At 47.1% G+C, this 20,510-nt stretch overlaps 1 protein-coding gene across 1 annotated transcript in view; it reads left to right on the top strand.

The window, feature by feature from the left end:
* The first annotated feature begins 11,362 nt into the window (after positions 1 to 11,362).
* Positions 11,363 to 20,510, top strand: part of PLLP (plasmolipin) — a 24,583-nt gene continuing 15,435 nt past the window's right edge. The window contains exon 1 of the mRNA XM_030848087.3: positions 11,363 to 11,991. Within this exon, the coding sequence (XP_030703947.1) occupies positions 11,857 to 11,991 (135 nt within the window). The 5' untranslated portion in view covers positions 11,363 to 11,856. The remainder of the gene's footprint in view (positions 11,992 to 20,510) is intronic.

The following is a 20,510-nucleotide window of genomic DNA, read 5'->3' as shown; positions in this document are numbered from 1 at the left end:
AGCATTAGCTGCTCTGGGCTCCTTGCTTGGCGTCCTGCAATAAACGCTGCACTTTCCTTCACCACAACCCACGGTCAGTAGATTGGCTTTACTGCACATGGGTGAGCAGACACAAGTTTGGTTCAGTAGCACTACTAATGCAAGATATTAATAACAGAGGAAAGTGCGTGTGGGGTATAAGTGAACTCTCTGTACTCTTTGCAATAATTCTGTAAATCTGAAACTATTCTGAAAAGTTTAAAACTCTTAAAAATAATACAATTTCATAGATTATATATTAATAAAACATAAACTGTAAAATATATAACTACATTGTTTATACATTTATATTATATATAAAATTATTTATTTAAAAAATATATATAACAAAATGTGTCTATAAAGTCTCAGAGGCCATAAAAAATCTGGATCTGTGATTATCTCTGGATGGATGGTGGTATTTATTGTGATTTTTTTCTCATCAGTTACCTGCATTTGATATTTGTATAATGAACATAGATGACTTGGGTAATTCTTTTTTAATTAAAAAACTGTCAGGGAAAAAAAAAAAAACTGTCAGGAAAAATTGGAGAAGGCTTTGGAAAAGGCAAAAAGATTCTTGGATGTTCTTTCAAAGGAATATTAGGTGTTGTCTACAGCTGTGCTGTCTAACACAGAAGCCACTAACCACGTGTAGCTACCGAGCACTTGAGACGTTCTGCAATCTTGGTATGAAAAAAAGAATGCAAAATATCTCAGTAATAATGTTTACATGTTTAAATGATAATATTTTGAATAGATTGGGTTAAATGTGATATATTATTTTTAATTGTTTAAAATTCAGTTCATAAGTATGCAAACAAATCTTGTCTGGTAAAATGGAACTGATTCCATCTTCGGCAGGGGCCAGTTTTGCATTTATTAGCAAATTCATTTCAGCATTCCTGACTATGAGAGATATGTACATATATATATATGCATATATGTGTGTGTACTGCGCAGTTCACTGGTATTAACTACACATATTGCTGTACAAACATCACCACCGTCCTTCTCCAGTACTCTTTTCATCTTGCAAAACTGAGACTCTATACCCATTAAACAATAACCCTCCATTCCCTCCTCCCCCAACCCTTGGCAACCACCATTCTACTTTTTTTTTTTTTTTTTTTTTTTTACCACACCACGCAGCTTGCAGGATCTTAGTTAGTTCCCCAACCAGGGATTGAACCTGTGCAGCCTGGCAGTGAAATCATGGAGTGCTAACCACTGGACCACCAGGGAATTCCCTATCTATTCATTTGATTACTCTAGGTACCTCATATAAGTGGAATCATATAATACTTGTCCTTTTGTGACTGACCTATTTCATTTAGGATGTCTTCAAGGTTTATCCATGTTGTAGCATGTGTCAGAATTTCCTTCCTTTTTAAGGCTGAATAATATTCCATTGTACATATATACTACATTTTGCTATCCATTCACCCATCAGTAAACACTTGGGTTGCTTCCATGTTTTAACTATTGTGAATAATGCTGCTATGAGCATGGCTGTATAAATATCTCTTCAAGATCCTGCTTTCAATTCTCTTGCATATAGTGTACCCAGAAGTAGAATCTCTGGATCATATGGTAATTCTATTTTTATTTCTTTGAGGAACTGCCATACTGTTTCCACTGCACAATGTTTTTTGCATTTTACTTTAAAAATGTATCCTTTGGGCTTCCCTGGTGGCTCAGTGGTTGAGAATCTGCCTGCCGATGCAGGGGACGCGGGTTCGTGCCCCGGTCCGGGAAGATCCCACATGCCGTGGAGCGGCTAGGCCCGTGAGCCATGGCCAAAAAAAAAAAAAAAAAAAAAATGTATCCTTTAACAAAACGTTCTCAACATCCAGGAGGAGAATAGAAGGATGACCCATCTACAGATGGATACTTAACTACAACATCTACAGAACATCGTATATAATTAGGATATGCCAATTTCCTGTTGAGCAAAGGAGGAGAAAAAGAAAAATCGGGGCAGTGGTGGGGGTGATGGAGATGGTGAAGCTTGGTGTCCTAGAGAAGAGGTTTCAGGAAGGGTCCTGGAACTGTGGGCATGGGTGGGAAGGGCCAAGGGAGGATGGAAGATGGAGGCAGTTCCCAGAAGCAGGGCCCTGGGCCAGAGTGGGGTGAGGGACAGTGTTGATGCCCCTATGGCTATAGCTGGATCTTGCACCATTGGAAGGGAGGCTGAAGAAACTGACAGTGTTCCTTCTTCTAGTGGTTGCTTCTCATATGTCACCTCCTCCAGGAAGCCTTCCCTGATACTTCTTTCCTTTGACTAGGTATTTTGGCTTCCTCTATGTTCCCACAACTCCCGGGCTGACCCCTCAAAGCACTGGAATTGGAATGGCCTCTCTAGGTGTCTTCCTGCCCCTGAGGCTGAGCTCTTCAAAAAGGCAGAGATTGCAAGTCTCATTTGCCCATGAATTCCCAGGGCCTAGGACACAAAAATGTGGAGAAGGAGCTAACTGAGTACACGCTGAATAATGAATGAATGATACAACAGGATGGGGAGGGCCAGGGGGCAGGAATTCCTGGAAATGCCACTCCAGACCTCCTCGTGCATCTGGCACATGGACAGCATGGAGTCAGTCCACCCAAGCCCTGGCCTGGCCATCTCTCTCAGGAACATGAGTTGTGGATCCCTGAACAAATAGTTAATCTTGATGTCCTCTCTCTGGAGCTCTGACCTCCCATCCCACACAAGCTCTGTCCCAATCCTAATGGGCTGAAGGGGCCAGGCAGGGAAAATGACCAAACCGTGTGACCAACCTATGCCTCATTCTGGGCAAATCAGTAACTGGCCCAGAGGTTGGCAGGCTCATGCCAGCATCCCACCCACTCTGTCCATACTTCAGCTGCATCTCTCAACACAGAGACTTGCTCACAAAGGCCATCAGCCCACACCAGTCTGCATGCCCAGCCTTCGCTCTTGTACATCCACCTAGAACACCTCCTTCTCAAATGGCTCTTTTCAAGGCTCTGTTCAAATGGCACCTCCGCCCTGAAGGCCTCACGTCTTCTCCTACCCCAGGAGGTTCAGGCCTGGCGGCATTGCATAGACTGGCGTTTGCCTAGAAGTAATAGAGCCCCCTCTCCCTAAAGCTGTCGCTCTGTGATCTTCATGCGCACCCAGTTGCAGCCTGCTCCTCGGATGCACCCCCAGGGGGATGCGCAGTGAGTGACAAGAGGAGCCACCTGGCCCCTGGTCACGTTGCTCATGTACATCTTGAGCTAACTCTTATCCATCTCTGAGATGGACAGACGTTCCAGCGGTGCCAGGAGGGCATTGGACAAGATCACTCTTCCCCAAACTTCAGGCATTTATTACCCTATTTTCCCCTATCTACATATCACTGTGCACCTAAAAATTTTAATTAGTTATTATTAGTATTATTATTATTTTTTTGGCTGCGCAACATGTGGGATCTTAGTTCCCCGACCAGGGATCGCACCTGGGCCCTTGGCAGTCCTAACCACTAGCCCACGAGGGAATTCCCTGTACACTTAAAATTTTTTTTCTTTAATTGTGATAAGATACATATAACAAAATTTACCATTTGTAAGTGTACGGTTCTATGGCATTCACTGCTATGCAACCATCACCACATTCCATCTCCAGAATTTTTTCATCTTCTCCAACTGAAACTCTGTCCCATCAAACCATAACTCCCCATTCCTCTCTTCCTGAAGTCCCTGGCAATCAACATTCCATTTTCTCTTTCTATGGGTTTGACTGCTTTTCTTTCTTTCTTTCTTTCTTTTTAAATATTTATTTATTTATTTGGCTTCATTGGGTCTTAGTTGCAGCACACAGGCTTCTCTCTAGTTGTGGCACACGCGTTAGTTCCCCGACCAGGGATCGAACCCACTTCCCCTGCATTGGGAGGTGGATTCTTAACCACTGGACCACCAAGGAAGTCCCTGTTTTGTTTTTTGATAGCAGCCATCCTAATAAATGTGGGGTGATATCTCACTGTGGTTTTGATTTGCATTTCCTTAATGATTAGTGGTGTTGAGCATCTTTTCATATGCTTGTTGGCCATTTGTATATCTTCTTTGGAGAAATGTCTATTCAAGTCCTTTGGCCATTTTTAAAATCAGTTTTGTTGTTATTGTTATTGAGTTGTAGGGGTTCTTTATATGTTCTGGAAGTTAGCCTCTTTTTAGATTTAGATATATGATTGGTAAATATTTTCTCCCTTAGGTTGCCTTTTCACTCTATTTAACTGTGTCCTTTGATGCAGGAAGTTTTCATTTTGATGTAATACAATTTATCTATTTTCACTTTTGTTGCTTGTGTTTTTGGTGTCAAATCCTAGAAATCATTGCCAAACCCAACATCATGAAGCTTTTTTTTTTTTTGGCTACGTTGGGTCTTCGTTGCTGCGGGTGGGCTTTCTCTAGTTGCATCAAGCGGGGGCTACTATTCGTTGCGGTGCACGGGCTTCTCATCGCGGTGGCTTCTCTTGTTGCGGAGCACGGGCTCTAGAGCGCAGGCTTCAGTAATTGTGGCTCGCGGGCTCTAGAGCGGAGACTCACGCAGTAGTTGTGGTGCACGGGCTTATTGCTCCTCAGCATGTGGGATCTTCCCGGACCAGGGCTCGAACTTGTGTCCGCTGCATTGGCAGGCGGATTCTTAACCACTGCACCACCAGGGAAGCCCATGAAGCGTTTTCCCCTATGTTTCCTTCTATGAGTTTTATAGTTCTAGGTCTTATGTTTAAGTCTTTGATCCATTTTGAGTTAATTTTCATATATAGTATAAAGCAAGGGTCCAATTTTATTTTCTGTATGTGGATATCCAGTTTTCCCAACACCATTTGTTAAAAGATTGTCCTTTCCCCAGTGAATGGTCTTGACACCTTTGTCAAAAATCATTTGACTGTGTAAGGGGTTTTACACACTTTTTGAAAATTAAATATTTTCTTTAAGTGGACTCATTTTAACTGTAATAAATGTGTTTTTTGAAGAAACTTACAAAGACTTCTCTGGCAGCCCAGTCATTAAGACCTCGCACTTCCACTGCAAGGGACATGGGTTCGATCCCTGGTCGGGGAATTAAGATCCCGCAAGCTGCGCAGGGTGGCCAGAAAAAAAAAGATTAACAAAATTAGATGTTAAAGATATATTAGCACCAAAAAAGTCTTTCTCCTTGGCATAATCAGATTGAAAGTGAAATTAAAAACAAAGGACTCCTAATGAAGCATTTGAAGTATTTGATGACTACCCCTGGGCCATCAAAAATCATCTCACATCCCACACAAAGGTCTTTTCCAGGGGGATGCACTGCCCTCAGATCTTAAAGGGGATTCTTGTCAGTGATCCCCATTCCCCGAGCCTTTGCCACCCCTGTTTGGTACATTCTGGGCTGGGGTGGAGATGGCAATAGATTGAAAGCTGCTCTGGCCTCCACCTCCTGCTGGGGCTGGATGACAGAAGAGAGAGTAAGAAGGGGCAGAAGCGGATGGGGAGGCTGGAAATGGGAGGGGGATACTCAGGCAGGACTGCCTCTCTCAGGATCACTGCTGGGGATGAGAAGCTGTAGATGCTAGTTCTGCTGTTGCCTCTAATTCACTGGGTAAGTCACTGCCCTTTACAAATGAGTAAAACCAGTTGGTGAACAGCCTCTTTGGAAAAATGGTGCAGCCACTTTCAAAAACAGTTCTGCAATGTCTTATAAAGTTAATGATACACATACCACAGGATCCAGAAATTCTACTCCTAGATACATACCCAAGAGAAATAAAAACATGTTCACACAAAAAACCTGCATAGCAGTTTTATTCATAGCCGTCCAAACTGGAAAGAACCCAAATGTTCATCAACCAGTGAAAGGACGAAGAAATTGTGGTATATCAATACAATGGAATACATTTCTTTCTTTTTTTTTTTTTTTTTTGCGGTATGCGGGCCTCTCACTCTGCTCCGGACGCGCAGGCTCAGCGGCCATGGCTCACGGACCCAGCTGCTCCGCGGCATGTGGGATCTTCCCGGACCGGGGCACGAACCCATGTCCCCTGCATCGGCAGGCAGACTCTCAACCACTGCGCCACCAGGGAAGCCCCATGGAATACATTTCTTAATAAAAGGAAACAATCTACCTGTATGCTCATCAACATAGATGTGTCAATGAAAAGTTAATTAATAGTCAATCTAAGAAAGAAATAGAAAATTTCATCCAAGCCAATCTGAGGATATAACTAGGCAGATAGCCTTTCCAAAAGCTCTGAGGACTGACTGTTCCACCTGTTAGAGGTCAAAGCAGAGTTATATACATTTTTGAGACAAAGGGTTATGCATCACATTACGTATTGACAGTTTACACAATCGAGATCTGCATGTACAAAGCAAGTAGTGGGTCATTGTGACCCCTTACAAGATTAAGAAGGAATGTTATCTCCTATAGAGGTCTGGTTAATGCAGACACACAATACACACTAAAAGGGAGGGAGGAGAAACATACGAAAAAACATTTTGTATTTAAATTTGTCTTGTCTTGCCATAAAATATGAATTTCATTTCATCAGATGAATTTCAAAAGCTTTATGTTACACAAAAGAGCTTTTCACAAAAGACAACTGTATAAGTTTCCTCTTGCTGCTGTGACAAATTATCACAAATTCAGTGGTCTAAAACAACACATTTATTCTATTGTAGATCTGGAGTCTAAAATGAGCCTTAAGGGGCTAAATCAAAGTGTCAGCAAGGCTGGTTGCTTCTGGAGGCTTTAGGGAGAATTTGTTCCTTGCCTCTTCCACTTCTAAAAGCTACCGGCATTCCTTGGCTCCTGACTGCATCCTGCCAATCTCTATTTCTGTGCTCACATTACTGTTATCAAATCTCCCTCTGCCTCACTCTTATAAAGACATCTGTAGTTACATTTAGGGCCCACTCAGATAATCCAGGATAATCTCCTCATCTCGAAATCTTTAATCACATCTGCAAAATCCCTATTTCCATAACAGGTAACGTTCACAGGTTCCAGGGATTAGGATGGAACATCTTGGCCTGCCACAAGTATATCATGTAAGATTCTATATGACATTCTGGAAAAGGCAAAACAACAATGACAGAAAACAGGTCAGCGGTTGCCTGGGGCCAGGGTGGAGGTCACAAAGGAACTTTTTGAGGTGATCAAAATGTTCTATATTTTAATTTTGGTCGTGGTTACATGACTGTCACATTTATCAAAATGCCACAGAGTGGGAGAAACAAAGTAGGAGAAAACAATAGCAACATACAAAAGTGACAATGGGGAGAGGGGATCCAACATATAAAAGGAGCTCCAAAAATTAAAAAACAACAACACAAACTGGGCTGCAACATTGGAGGGAGTACAGTACTCCACAAGACCGCTGTCACTTCTGACACAACTGCAGGGTTCGGGGGAGTCCCAAAACCACCCTCAGGTTCAATAATTCATTAGCTAGAAGGCCTCACAGAATGTGCTGCAAGCTGTTATACTCACAGTTACAGTATGTTACAGATAAAGAACACAGATTAAAATCAGACATGCGGTGATGGAAATGTTCTGGAATTAGACGGTGGTGATGATTCATTATAGGGAATACACTAAAACCACTGAATTGTATACTTTTTTAAAGGGTGATTTTTAAGTTCCAAAAGTGGAATGTCTGTTGTCCTCTCCCCAGGGAGTCACGGACTCCATGCATTACTTTCCCAGCACTGATGTGTGACAGTGTACATGGAGTACTGCCAACCAGGTAAACTCACCAGCTGCCTTGGTGGCCGGAGCCCTCCTTGGGATTTCATCACCTGGCCACGGTTGAGCTCAGTGTCCAACTCCTCCAGGTGGAGCTGCTTGAGCTGATGGACAGTGCCTCCACCCTAAGCAAAGATGTTTCTATCAGGCATGACGGTCCAAAGGTTTAGAGATTACCTCTCAGAAACTGAGGGAAAATGGCCAGACCACCCTTTGGGCAAATTTAATTCTTCACTACACAAAGGCAAATGATTCAAACCTTAAATTCACAGAAAAGGAAATATGAAAGGCCAATATTCAGCCACACTAGCTAAGTATTAGGAAATACAAATGGAAACAATGAGACTTTTTTTATTTTTTAAGCTCACTACATATGACCATAGGGGCATGCAAATAGTTAAGCTCACTTACTCTTTTTTTTTTTTTAATATTTATTTTTTTATTATTTTTGGCTGAGTTGGGTCTTAGTTGTTGTGTACAGGCTTAGTTACCCAACAGCATGTGGGAATCTTAGTTCCCAGACTAGGGTTCAAACCCATATCCCCTGCATTAGAAGGCGGATTCTTAACCACTGGACCACAAGCGAAGTCCCATAAACTCACTTACTCTTAATGAGGATGTCAAAAATATGGTCTTTTGGAGCAATTTGGAAGTATCTCTTTAAAAAAAAACCCTGCAAATACCCTCAATCCAGTGGTTCTGCTTTGAAGACTGGAGTTATGTGTGTACAGAGACGCATAAATAAGAAGGCTTATATAATATTGAAACCTCATAACTCAGATGGGATTCGAACCCAGCCAAAACTCAGATTAGGACTTGAACCCATGGGCTGGGACTTGAACCTACTGTCTTTTGAGATCACACACCTGGTTTCAGGACTTAACGAAGCTCAGGTTCTTTATGTCTCAGCGCAGAAGGAATTCAGGGAGAGGTAAAGTGATAGGTAAGAAGTGTATTTATTTAGAGAGATACATATTCCGTAGACAGAATGTGGTCTGTCTCAAAAGGCAAGAGCAGCTCCAAAATATGGAGTGGTTAGTTTTCATGGGCTGTGTAATTTCATAGGCCAACAGGTGGGAGGATTATTCCAACTATTTTGGAGAAGGGGCGGGGATTTCCAGGATTTGGGCCACCTCCCACTTATTGGCCTTTTATGGTTAGCCTCGGAATTGTTCTGGCTCCTGTGGGTGTGTCATTTAGCATATGCTAATGATTATAATGAGTGTATAATGAGGGTCAGGGTCTACTGGAAATCAAATCTTCCGCCATCTTGGGACTAATCAGTTCTAACCAGTTTTTGTCATATCCTCAATGGCTATGTCATTCTTTTAAAGCTTGTGTCCTGCCCCTTTCCTCCTGTTTCAATATTACTTGTAATGAGGAACTGTTGGAAACCACTTACCTTTTTACCAATAAGGGAAGGGATAATGTAATAGCCCTTCCATGAAATATTATACGACATATAAAAAGAATTAGGTCAGTCTTCAGGTGCTGTCATGGAGAAATTTCCAAGATATGTTAAGTGAAAAAATCAAGTTTCAATGTATACAGTATAATCCCATTTTTTTGTAAAAATGTTTAAAAGTTACAAACAAAGCAAGTCTCTATATTTCCATATATTGTATGGTAGTGAATAACTTTATGTCCCTCCTCAAATACTCCAAAGTCTTTCCTGCCTCAGGGCCTTTGCATGTATGGTAGTTTTCTCAGCCTGGAATGCTCTTTTCCTGTCTGATTCTTAGGCATCCTTCAAGTCTCTGCTTAAATGTTTACACTTTCCCTGACCCAGCTATCTAAACGACACCCCCAAATCTCAATTATTCTTTCCCATGGCATCTTGCTTTTTCTTGTAGTAATATCATCACAATCTGTAATTATCTATTTATCTGTGCATTTGTATATCTAGAGGCGGTCTCCCCCATCAGATTCCTTGAGGGTAGGGTCTCTGCTTGGACGGCTCTCAGGGCTGTCCCCAGTGCCTGGCGCACCCAAGGTGCACACTAAACATCTGCTCAGTGCCAGAACTCCACAGCCTCACCAGTATGCTCCATCCCCACCCCAAGGGACAGCAGGCCCAGTACACAGCAGGGGCTTGGCCAGAGTAGGGAGCCTTCGTAGAATTAAGGAGAGGTGAGACAGGACAGGTGCTGCAGGTGATCTGTGTGGAGATGGCCTGCACAGACCCGAGGAGGGGGGACTAGCTCTGGGAACGGACAGACCCTCTCCTCCTCATCCCCAGCTGGCTCCCCCCCCATCCCAAGAGCCCAGGGTGACAGTGGGAGCTCTGGGTGGGCATCAGGTTCCAGCCTGGGGACAGGTTCCTTCCCACTTTTTCTGACTGGGGACGAGTGAAGTTGGTTTGGAAGAAAAGGTCGAAGGAAAAAACAATACAGTGATTGAGTCTTGCTCGCTGCCATTTGTAAGGAATGAAAGTGGGATTAACCAAAAACACAAAATCCAAACCCAAACCAAAACATCCTACTGTTTTAGAATCTGCCTCAGAAACAATGATCTTACTGTTTTCCGTGACACTGTAAAATTAAGGGTTTACCCAACAGCCTTGCTCTGCACTTGGGCTCACACAGTCTGCAGAGAGGCTGGGCTCTGGGTAGTGATTTGGCAGCTGCCAAGAAGCACTCCTCATTCCCTGAGTATCTGCTGGATGTGTGGGGTGGAGAAGAGGGTCTCAGGTGCATTGGGGGTGGGGAGTGGGCGTTGAACCTCCAGCTGAGTAAATATCAAAGGGCACCTTCTCTGAGAGGTCATCTTTGACCACTCTGTCTAAAAGTTGCCTCCTGGTCATCTCTGTCACACTCCTCTGTTTTATTTATTTATTGTTTTATGTTTTGGCCACACCATGTGGCATCTTATTTCAAAGACCAAGGATCGAACCCGCCCCCAGCAGTGAAAGCGCTGAGTCCTAACCACTGGACCGCCAGGGAATTCCCTGTTTTATTTTAGTTACAGGATTTGTCACTACCTGAACTTATTTTTTCTCTCCAGTTTATTGCGTGTTACCCCCAGTAGAAAGCGGGATCCAAGAAGGCCTTGGGTGGTTTTTTGCTTGCTGTATTCACATGGCCTGGGGTAGGGTCTGACATATAGTAAGGTCTCAGCAATCATTGGTTGATGAATAAATGAATCAATTATCTGTGCAGGTCGATATGGCCTGAGGGATGTGTGTGTGTGTGTGTGTTTCAGGGTGCAAGTGGAGCAACGAAACCGTAAGTCCAACATCATCTCCCACCTTCTGACACCTTCACCGCCATCCCCCACCCCTGGCGTGGCAGGAGCTTTCCGTGCAGTATTTCATTTATTTTGCACAGCGGCTCTGTGGAGTGAGGTCCATTTATATCCCTATTATTGCAGACGAGGAAACTGAGGCTCAGCGATCTTCTAAGTTACTGCTCAATCAGTTCAGAAGAGAAAACCACCTCAACTGAGTCATAAAAGGGCCTCCCCCTTCCACGCACACCCACAATTTATCCAGACCCTCCCCTCCAGGATGCTCGGTCACCCGGGACTCCTTGGGAGTCTCTGCACAGGGATGACGATCCCGCTTTACGGGGAGACTTCAGAGAGGGGCAAAGGCTCGCCCAAGGGCACACAGCGCCAGAGAGGCATTCGGCAGGGAGCCGGTAGTTGCCCGCTCTGCTAGCGGCCGCCAGTTTATCCCGAGGCTCGGAAGCTAAGGGTGAGGAGGGAGCGAAGGAGCGGTCAAAGCTGCCGCGAATGCGGGGGATATTGTCAGCAGGCGGCTTTCCCGGGGAGAGAAACTGGAGGCTATCTAGGCTGGTTCTGGTGGGGCCATCTCATTGACGCGGCCTCAGTTTCCGCGTCAAAGAGATGGCGACTTGATGTGGCTCCGGGATGGACCGGCGGGCGGTGTGCGAAGGGTTAAAGGGGAGGGTTTCGTGGAGAGGGCGGGGCCGGGATTCCGGCCGCACCTGGCGGCTCCGGACTGCTCGCCCAGACGCCGCACGTAGCCCCGGGAGCCGAATCGCGAGCGCGAGTCTCCTCGGAGGAGCCGCGCAGAAGCCGGCACCCGCCGCGGGGAGGGGCGGCGACGGCGGCGGGAGCAACCTGTGGAGGCGAGCGGAGCCGCCATGGCTGAATTCCCGTCTAAAGTGAGCACGCGGACCAGCAGCCCGGCGCAGGGAGGCGGCGCCGCGGTTTCGGCGCTGCGCCCAGACTTGGGCTTCGTGCGCTCCAGCCTCGGGGCGCTCATGCTGCTGCAGTTGGTGAGCGCGCGCTTGGGGCCTGGGGTCCGGGACCGGGGGGTGGCGGGGTGTCCCGGGGGGCCAGGAGGGGTCGGGGGCTCTAGAGCTGCCCTTTTTGCTTGCTTCTCGCACACCCCCAACTCAGGTTCACATGCGCCCCGATGCGCCGTGCCTTCCTCGGGGGCGCCTCTAGGACGGACGCCCCCGAGATCACCCTGGAACCCTCTCACCCCGAGACGTCCTAGTTGCCGTCTCTTCGAGCACACACAAGGTGCACCAATGTCAGAGTGCCCACCTCAGCGCCCCATCACTCCCTCCCAAGTGGTCACCAAGAGCTCACCCACAGAAGCTCTCACAAAAGCCACAATCACTGCGCGCCACTCTCTCTCTCTCTGTTTCCCCGTCTCTGGCTCTCCCTCTGCCAGGACTAAGCCCCCAGCCCTCCAGCACCAGCCTGAGGCAAAGTTCACTCTCATCTGACCCTCTGCCAAGCTCCCAGCGGCTCCCCGTGGCTGCACCCCAGAGCACTCCTCGTCTAACCGAGCGGGCACATCCGGTCCAGCACAGACCCTTCGGCAGGGCCCTATGGGCTCCCGCGCGGGAGCCCGGCCCTTCTGGCTTCCACTGGGTAACCTGCCGGTTTCCGGCCGGTTTGACGGGCCCCTTGGGGCCGAGATACCGCGCCCAACGCTGGGGGAGGGATTTGTGGGAAGCCAGAGGCAGGACACCTCTATATCCAATACCCTTTGTAGACCCCAGCCGAGGCCGATCGATGGGAACACCCCTCCCCCCACACAGCAATTTCAGGCTTGAAGGTGTTAGCTTTCTCCCCATGGTACCCTCTGGTGCGAGTCGGGAAGCTGGGGGCTGCCCTGTGGGAGGGGCTTGGTGCGTTTTCAGAGGACATGGGGGGAATTGGAGGTGGGCCAAGATCCATTTTGCATTAGGGCACCTCCTGCTGTCCCACTGCTGGGTCCTAGCTAGGCTGCCAGGTTTAGGACCGAAGGCAGGTTCCGAGACCAAACCCTCCTTACCGCAGGTGAACATTCTTCCCCCTGGGCCAGGTGTCTCTTTCAGAATTCCTCAAATCTCTTCCTGTGGGGCCCCTCCCCCACCTCAGCCTCAGACTCTCTCGGAGGTTTAAAATGTAGATCTTGGTCCCCACCCCCGGGAAAAATGTGGAATTGGAATCTCAGTCACTACAGCCCAGAAATCTACATTTTTAACTTCTCTCTTGAGCAGTCTGGCAGATTCTTTGTGAAGGGGAGGGGCGGGGCGGGGCGGGGGAGAGGTCCCGACTGGGGCCTGATTTAAATCTGCAGGTAGGAAAAGCCTGTCCGGAGCGCTGCTGAGCGCTAGGCTCCCGGGTGGTTGTGAAGGGTACAGCAGCCAAGCAGGAAGGGAGTCCCAGTCCCAGGGGTGGGAAAGGGCAGAGGAGAGGGATGATCAATTCTGAGTCCAGGGAGGCTCATGGAGGACAGGTGACTTTTGAGCAGGGACTTCACTGAAATCTGAGGCCGAGGTAGGGAAAGGGTGTTCAAAGGGCGGGCCACTGTGCGGGGCAAGCCTTGGGGCTGGGGAAGTGGAAGGGAAGTGGGGAGAGTAGCCAGCAGGTTGGTTTAGCCAGTGTAGGGGAGGAAGAAATTTTCCTCTACCTGTCTAGTTCTTCCGGCTGGTCTAAGAGTTAAATTGACATGAGAGAGATTAACAGGAGAAAATCAAAGTTTAATCACATGTACACATGGGAAAGACCCAGAAAAACTGAGAAACTCCCCAAATGGCCAAATCCCTCCCCTTAAACACCATCTTCAGCTAAAGACACAAGAGGATGTTGAGGATGGGGAGCGAGTTATGGGAGGTGAGCAGGAAAAGCACAGTAAACAATTGTGATTCAGATTTAAGTCGTTACTTTTTCCAATGATACGTTTCTAGAGATTTGGTCCACCTCTTGGTACCGTGAGGGAGACACCCTTACAGATGGAGATTTCCCTTACACATGTAAATGTTTCTTACAAAAGGGTAAGAAACCTTGGTTTTCAGTTTTTCCCATGTCTGCTGTTTCTTAGATCAGCAGCTTAAAATTATTATGCCAAGAGATGAATTTTGGGGTGGCAAGTTTTGCTCCCCTACACTGGAGCTGAAGCACTTGTTTCTGGGTGGCCGGAAGCGGAAGGCTTGAATACCTTGCGAGAAGTGGTGACCATGTTCTGTTCACAGCCTTAGGGGGTGTGGAACAGCAGAGGGGTCCCTGCTGGGCTGAGCAGGATGAGGCTGCCTGGTGGGTCCCCAGGGTTAGCTCCCGGTAGACAGGACCTGAGCATCAGCCCCTTTTGCATTTGAACAGTGAAACTTGGAATAAGGGGAACTAGAGGAAGGTCCTGCTGTGCCTGCAAGGACTGGGGTAGCTTCCTGTGGCAGAGGCTTGTGTCTCTGATTTGGGGGTCCCCGTGGGCTGAGCATCTGGGTCCCATCGTGCAAATGTAGACACTGAGCTGTCCATGGAATGCAGGACTGGCCTGGAGAGCTGTGGTGGAGCTTGGCACTTAGACTCCCAGGGACTGAGTGTGAGTGGGATGGCCTCCTTCTGCCCTCCCTGCAGTGCTTTTGGGGCCCGGGGAAAGGGGGACAGGGTCTCCCTTCAGAGTTCTGAAGACCTGCACCTTTTAGTGCCTTCACCAATTGGCTTGTGGGAGAAGCTGCTTCCTGAACTGTTTCTCTGGCAACGGACAGTTCCACTGGGTCTGAGACAAGGAGGGTTCCACTCAACAGGCACCCCGTCTTCTGGGAAGCCATCATAGCTCCCATCACTCAGGTGCAAACTAAGCTCCAGGCCTTCTGGCAAGAGCTTCATATTCTCTTATTCTCCACTTTTCAGGTGAGGAAACTGAGGCTTAGGGGTCAGTTCTCTGCCCAAGAACTCACAGAGTGATAGAGCTGGGATCTAAGCCCTGAGTGGCCTTACTTTTCTGATCCATGCTCTATTACCACACTCTTCTGGGCTCCTACTGGGCACTGGGTGTGGTGCTGTTGTGGGAGTGATGGAGACCCCAGGCTCAGGGCCTGCTGTCCAGAAGCTCTTTGTCTGTGAGCTCAAAGGATGAGCTACCTGTGGAGGGATCAGGGAAGGCTGCCTGGAGGAGGCAGTACACGAGAAGGTGAAAGCTAATTCTCCATCAGACCCTTTTGTTTCCCGGGATCTGGTGAAGAGTTCCAGATGTGGGAGGAGGGCGGTGGGAAGGGAAGGAAGAAAGGCCCCAGCTTCTTGAGAAGATGTGTTCTTTGTTTATTTTAGTATTAAATGTGTCCTGAAGAACCAACCTCAGTGTTCACTGATTTATCGCTCCCCCAACCCCATCTAGCTCCAGAAAGAACATGAGATGGAATATGATATCAAGTCACATATGATGGAAGAGTTAACGTAATATATTTTTAAAAGTTGGTGGTGTATGTGTGGGTTGGGTAGGGATTGACTTAAAGAGAGCTAAAAGGAGATCCTGAATCTGTCGCAAGTTTAAGGCTGTCAATTCTTTGTTGAGTTTCCTAGCAGCCTAGGCAAAAAGGGAAACATGAATTTATGCAGATAGCATCTAAAAATGGAAGCAGGCAAGTTTGATCTAGAGACAGCTCTTGGTCATTAAAAACCTGGAAGCTTTTTTTTTTTAATACAGCAGGTTCTTATTAGTTATCTATTTTATACATATTAGTGTATATATGTCAATCCCAATCTCCCAATTCATCACATGTGGGAGGTAGGGTGCTTTGGACGGGAAGGAGAGGAAATTCAGGAAGGGGAACTCATCAGGGGCCAGGGCCACTAGGGAAGGCTTCCTAATGGAAGTGGGCCCTGAAGGGTTTAGTTATGTGGAAGGGGTAGTAAGGAGGTGCAGAGCAGATGAACCTTGGAATACCTCGTATAAAGGCCCAGCAGTCAGAAGGCATCCTTGAGGCTCAGGACATAGAAACCATATGAATGGCCTGTGTCGGTAGGGCAGTTGTGTTTGGCACCTTTTATCCTTCCCTCTTGCCCTATCTCCTGGGATTGGGGGTGGTCACATGATTCCCAGTTGGCAGATGAATAAGCAGATCAGAAGCCTCACCTGCCACTTGATCACAGTGATCCGTGGGTGCTGGTGAGAGGATTGGTGGAAGCAGAGAGCCTTGGGTTCAAATCCTGGCTCTGTCATCTTGGGCAAGTTCCCTAATATCCCTGAGCCTCAGTTTCCTTGTCTGTGAAATGGTGATGGTGGGATTGTGAGGAATGTGGAAGCTGATGCCTGCAAAGGGCTTAGCGCTGTATATGTTAGAACGAAGGGCAGTTAGGATTCACAGGGTCATAGAATCCTAGGCCTCTTATACTTGCTCCCAAAGGCCCCTCGGTGTGTCCTCAACATGAGCTTGCATTCTTCCAGGGACAGGGAGCTCAGTCCCTCTAAAGGCTACCTGCTCCATCCTTGTGCACCTGGGAGTGTGAGAAAGTTTTTCCTTGTGGTATTCCTGACTCTCTCCAGCCCCACAAGGCATGGCAGCCCCTTTTCAGGTTGGAGGCAGGGCAGAGGCTGAAAGTCAGCCCTTCAGGTTGGCTAGACAGGGTTGTTGGGATCTGCGAGGTGTGAGCAGAGGTTGGCCATATTGGGATCACAGTGTTGGGGACTCACAGGGTTTTCCATAGCACTGAGTTTCATGGGTTCAGCCTCCTTAGGGCAGCATTCCCCGCCCTGCATGCTACCCACCTTCCTTCCTACTCCACTGTACCCAGCAAAACAATGCCTGTATTGTTAGCTCCGCCTACCCGCCCCACTTTGTGGCTAGGAGAGTGTCGAGTGTTTGGAATCAATTTATAATTATGTAACAATATATGGACACATTATCCTTAAAAAGCAAAAACCTATTACAGGTAAGGCTAAAGTTATTCTTGGATCCCCTACCCCTCTCCCCAAGGGAACTGCTGTGTTGGGGTGTTTCTAGTTCTTTTTCCTGTGCATTTTAAAAAACATTGATGGTTTTATTCTGTATCCTTTGTTCGGTTGCTTTTCTCACACCCAAGGCACCTGCATCTCTTCATGTTATGCAGAGCTGTCTGCCTCCTTCCTGTTTCGGGCTATCCCAGGATGTCACGGTAGGGCCCGAGCTCATTTAGCCATTTCTCTATTGATGGGCCTGTTTTTATTCTTTGAAAAAATTATACAGACCTACGGCAAAAATGTTCCAGCAGTCCAAAGCGTTATCAATGAAAATGTAATCTCTCATCCCAGTCGGGACACTCCTCCCATCCCCATCCCCCGCCCTTGCCCGAGGCATCATGGGTGTGAGTCAGTGCAGGTATTTCTACACATGACCCCTATCAAAACACAGGTAGGCGCACTCTGCCTGTGCCCCGCCATGCTTTTACCCCCTTGGCAATACACCTAGGGATGTTCTGTATCATTGCACATAGAGCTACACGTATCTTTCTCTTTTTAATCTTTTATTTCCTTAATTTCTTTAATAGGTAATGGATTTACAACAGTCTAGAATAAGACAGAGTGGGAAAGAACACAGTGAAAAATCTCTGTCCCCTTTGGTTAGAGTTGACCTCCCCCATGCCCATTCTTCTCCGTTTCCTGTGTAGCATTTTAGGCTTTCTTTAAGGAGATCTGCAAATGTGGCTATAGGTCCCCACCTCTCCCCACTTTACTCCAGGGCTGTAGGCTATACACATCCTTCTGCACTTTTCCTTTTTCACTTAAAAGCGTGTCATGGAGGTCCTTTCGTCTCAGTACCTGAAGCGTGATCGCTTCTCTTGTGGCTTCTGTAGCAGCCCATCCCGCAGCTGTGGTGTGAGTTGTGTGGCCCGTCCCTTTGTTGACAGACACTTGGGTTTCCACTCTTGCTGTTCCACACTGTCACGGTGAATGATCTTGCCCAAGCCACTGGGCGCATCTGTATGGTACATTTCTGGAAGGGGGACCGCTGGCTCAGGTTATGTGTGTTAGTGATTTTGTTAGAGATTGTCAGATGCCCTCCATAGGGGTCACATTTGTGCCCCTCAGTGAGCCTTCTCGTAGAGTGCCTGTTCCCTACAGCTCCCATCTGACAGGCGAAATGGCAGGTCAGGGTAGCATTGTTTTGCATTTCTCTTATGAGTTAGGTTAAAGAACCTCACTTTTTTTTTTTTTTTTTTTTTTTTTGCGGTACGCGGGCCTCTCACTGTTGTGGCCTCTCCCGTTGTGGAGCACAGGCTCTGGACGCACAGGCTCAGCGGCCATGGCTCACGGGCCCAGCCGCTCCGCGGCATGTGGGATCTTCCCGGACCGGGGCACGAACCCATGTCCTCTGCATCGGCAGGCGGACTCTCAACCACTGCGCCACCAGGGAAGCCTAAGAACCTCACTTTTAAAAATATGTTTAAGAGCCATTTGCATTTCCTTGTATGTTTGCTTCTTTCCACATTCTATTAAGTTGTTGGTCTTTGCCCTGTCAATTGCTAGGAGTGCTAGATGATTTGCAAATATTTTTTCCCTAGTTTGTTTTTTGACTTTGCTCAGGGTATTTTTTTTGTTTGTTTTTTTATGGTGTTTTTTGTTTGCTTGTTTGTCTTGTTTTGTTTTTGCTCAGAAAGACTTACTTTTATGTGGCCGAATTTCTTGTTTTCTTTCCTTTCCCTTTTTTCTTTCTGGCTTCTGGAAACTGTCAGAGTTAGGACTTTCCCACTTCGAGGTAATAAAGAAAGTCTCCCATGTAGGGCTTGGAAAGTGTTGTATCATCCACAGTCAATCACAGTCCTGTTGTATCATCCACAGTCAATCACAGTCCTGGAAGATTGCTGGAGGAGACAGCCTCATCTGGGTGCTAAAGTGTCTTTAGTGCCTTTCCAACACTTTTTAAATTTAAATCTGGAGCTCTGGATCCTGGGAAGACAACTGTATCTATCTGGGATGTATTAATGTTGTTCATTTTTGTTGTATTTAATTTTATAGTTAGCTTCTATTGTGGTAGATAATGCAGGTTTTCTACTTTTTAGTGATTTAAAAGTTTCTTCTTAAAATTCTTATTTGTGTGATAAATCCACATTCATCAATGAGGACTAGTTAAATAAATTATGATACATTTATGCAGTGGCATACGATACAGTTAGTAAAAAGATAACTTCTTACCCCTCAACGAAAACAATAAGGCAGCTCTGTATGTGTGTAATGATGGACAGTCTCCAGGCTGTATGGTTAAGTGCAAAATGCAAGGTGAAGGGCTTCTCTGGTGGCGCAGTGGTTGAGAGTCCGCCTGCCGATGCAGGGGACGTGGGTTCGTGCCCCAGTCCGGGAAGATCCCACATGCCGCGGAGCGGCTGGGCCCGTGAGCCATGGACGCTGGGCCTGCGCGTCTGGAGCCTGTGCTCTGCAACAGGGGAGGCCACATTGGTGAGAGGCCCGCGTATCGCAAAAAAAAAAAAAAAAAAAAAAAAATGCAAGGTGAAAACCCGTGTGTGTAGAATACTGTCGCTTGTCTGGAAGAAATACACACAGGCTATATAAATATACACACTCGCCTATCTGAAGTGTATGTGTGTGCATGCATGCCTAGGTAGTCTTCGGCAAGACACTTGAGAAATCACTCTTGGTTGCCCCCAGGGAAGAAATTGAGTATCAGGGGAAGAGGGAGACATGCTAAAAGCACCATTTTGTTACCTATCATGTCATATATATCATGCATTTTAAAAATAGAATAACTTATCAAAAAAATCTTTCAAATAAATGAAAATAGTGGGTAAAACAATAGGACAGGTCATTTATGGGCGCAGCAAAAGCTATGAAAATGGCACTCGAAGTCTCCCTCAGGCCCAAAGAGGGGAAGGCACTTTCCCAGGATCACAGAGCAGCAAGCAATGGCTTTGAGTTCAGCGTTACTGGCTGGGTGACCTTTTCTTAACCATCTGTAAGTGGAAAGAGGTGAGGGCTGCGGAGCTGTCCACGTGTGGTGGGTGCTCTCAGTTTCTGTTGGAGTATCAGGGCCAGGTGTTGGTTGCTCCTTTTCAGCTGGTGAGTTGTTTGTGGTGGAACTCAGTGAGGATTATGCCCTGATTTCCTGCTCTTAGATGGTCTGAGGGAGCTGCAGGGGGTCCTGCCCTGGTCCCCGTGGCGATTTGGAACCTGAGTGTTGGGGGAGAGCCTGTTTTCCTTGGCAGTCCAGTGAGCCCAGCCCTGGATATAAACTGGTCCTTTGCTGTTGGGCTGAGTTGGCCCCTCCTGTTTGCCCAAGGGGTGGGAGGACAGGGTGGTACCACAGGGTCTCACGGAGACGTGAGAGCAGGAAGGCCGGGGCTGAAGGTCAGGCAGGGGCCCAGCTGCTAGGGAACAGACCTGGGGCTGTTCTGGGATGTTTGAGTTTCATTCAGGTAGGAGCAGAGAGGTCAGATACCAGATGATCTGCCAGCCTGTATGAGATTAGCCAGATGGGGTCACTTGTCTGTCCTCGAAGTTTAGATGGGGTGGGGCTTGCTCAGTGTCACCCCAAACATTAGTGACAGAGTCAGGACTAGAGCTAGTGTCTGAGGAAGGAAGTCCAGG

The sequence above is a fragment of the Globicephala melas genome, chromosome 19 (genome assembly GCF_963455315.2).
Source record: "Globicephala melas chromosome 19, mGloMel1.2, whole genome shotgun sequence".
Taxonomy (NCBI): domain Eukaryota; kingdom Metazoa; phylum Chordata; class Mammalia; order Artiodactyla; family Delphinidae; genus Globicephala; species Globicephala melas.
Note: the sequence above shows the minus strand (reverse complement) of the source record. Positions and strands in the feature narration are given on the sequence as shown.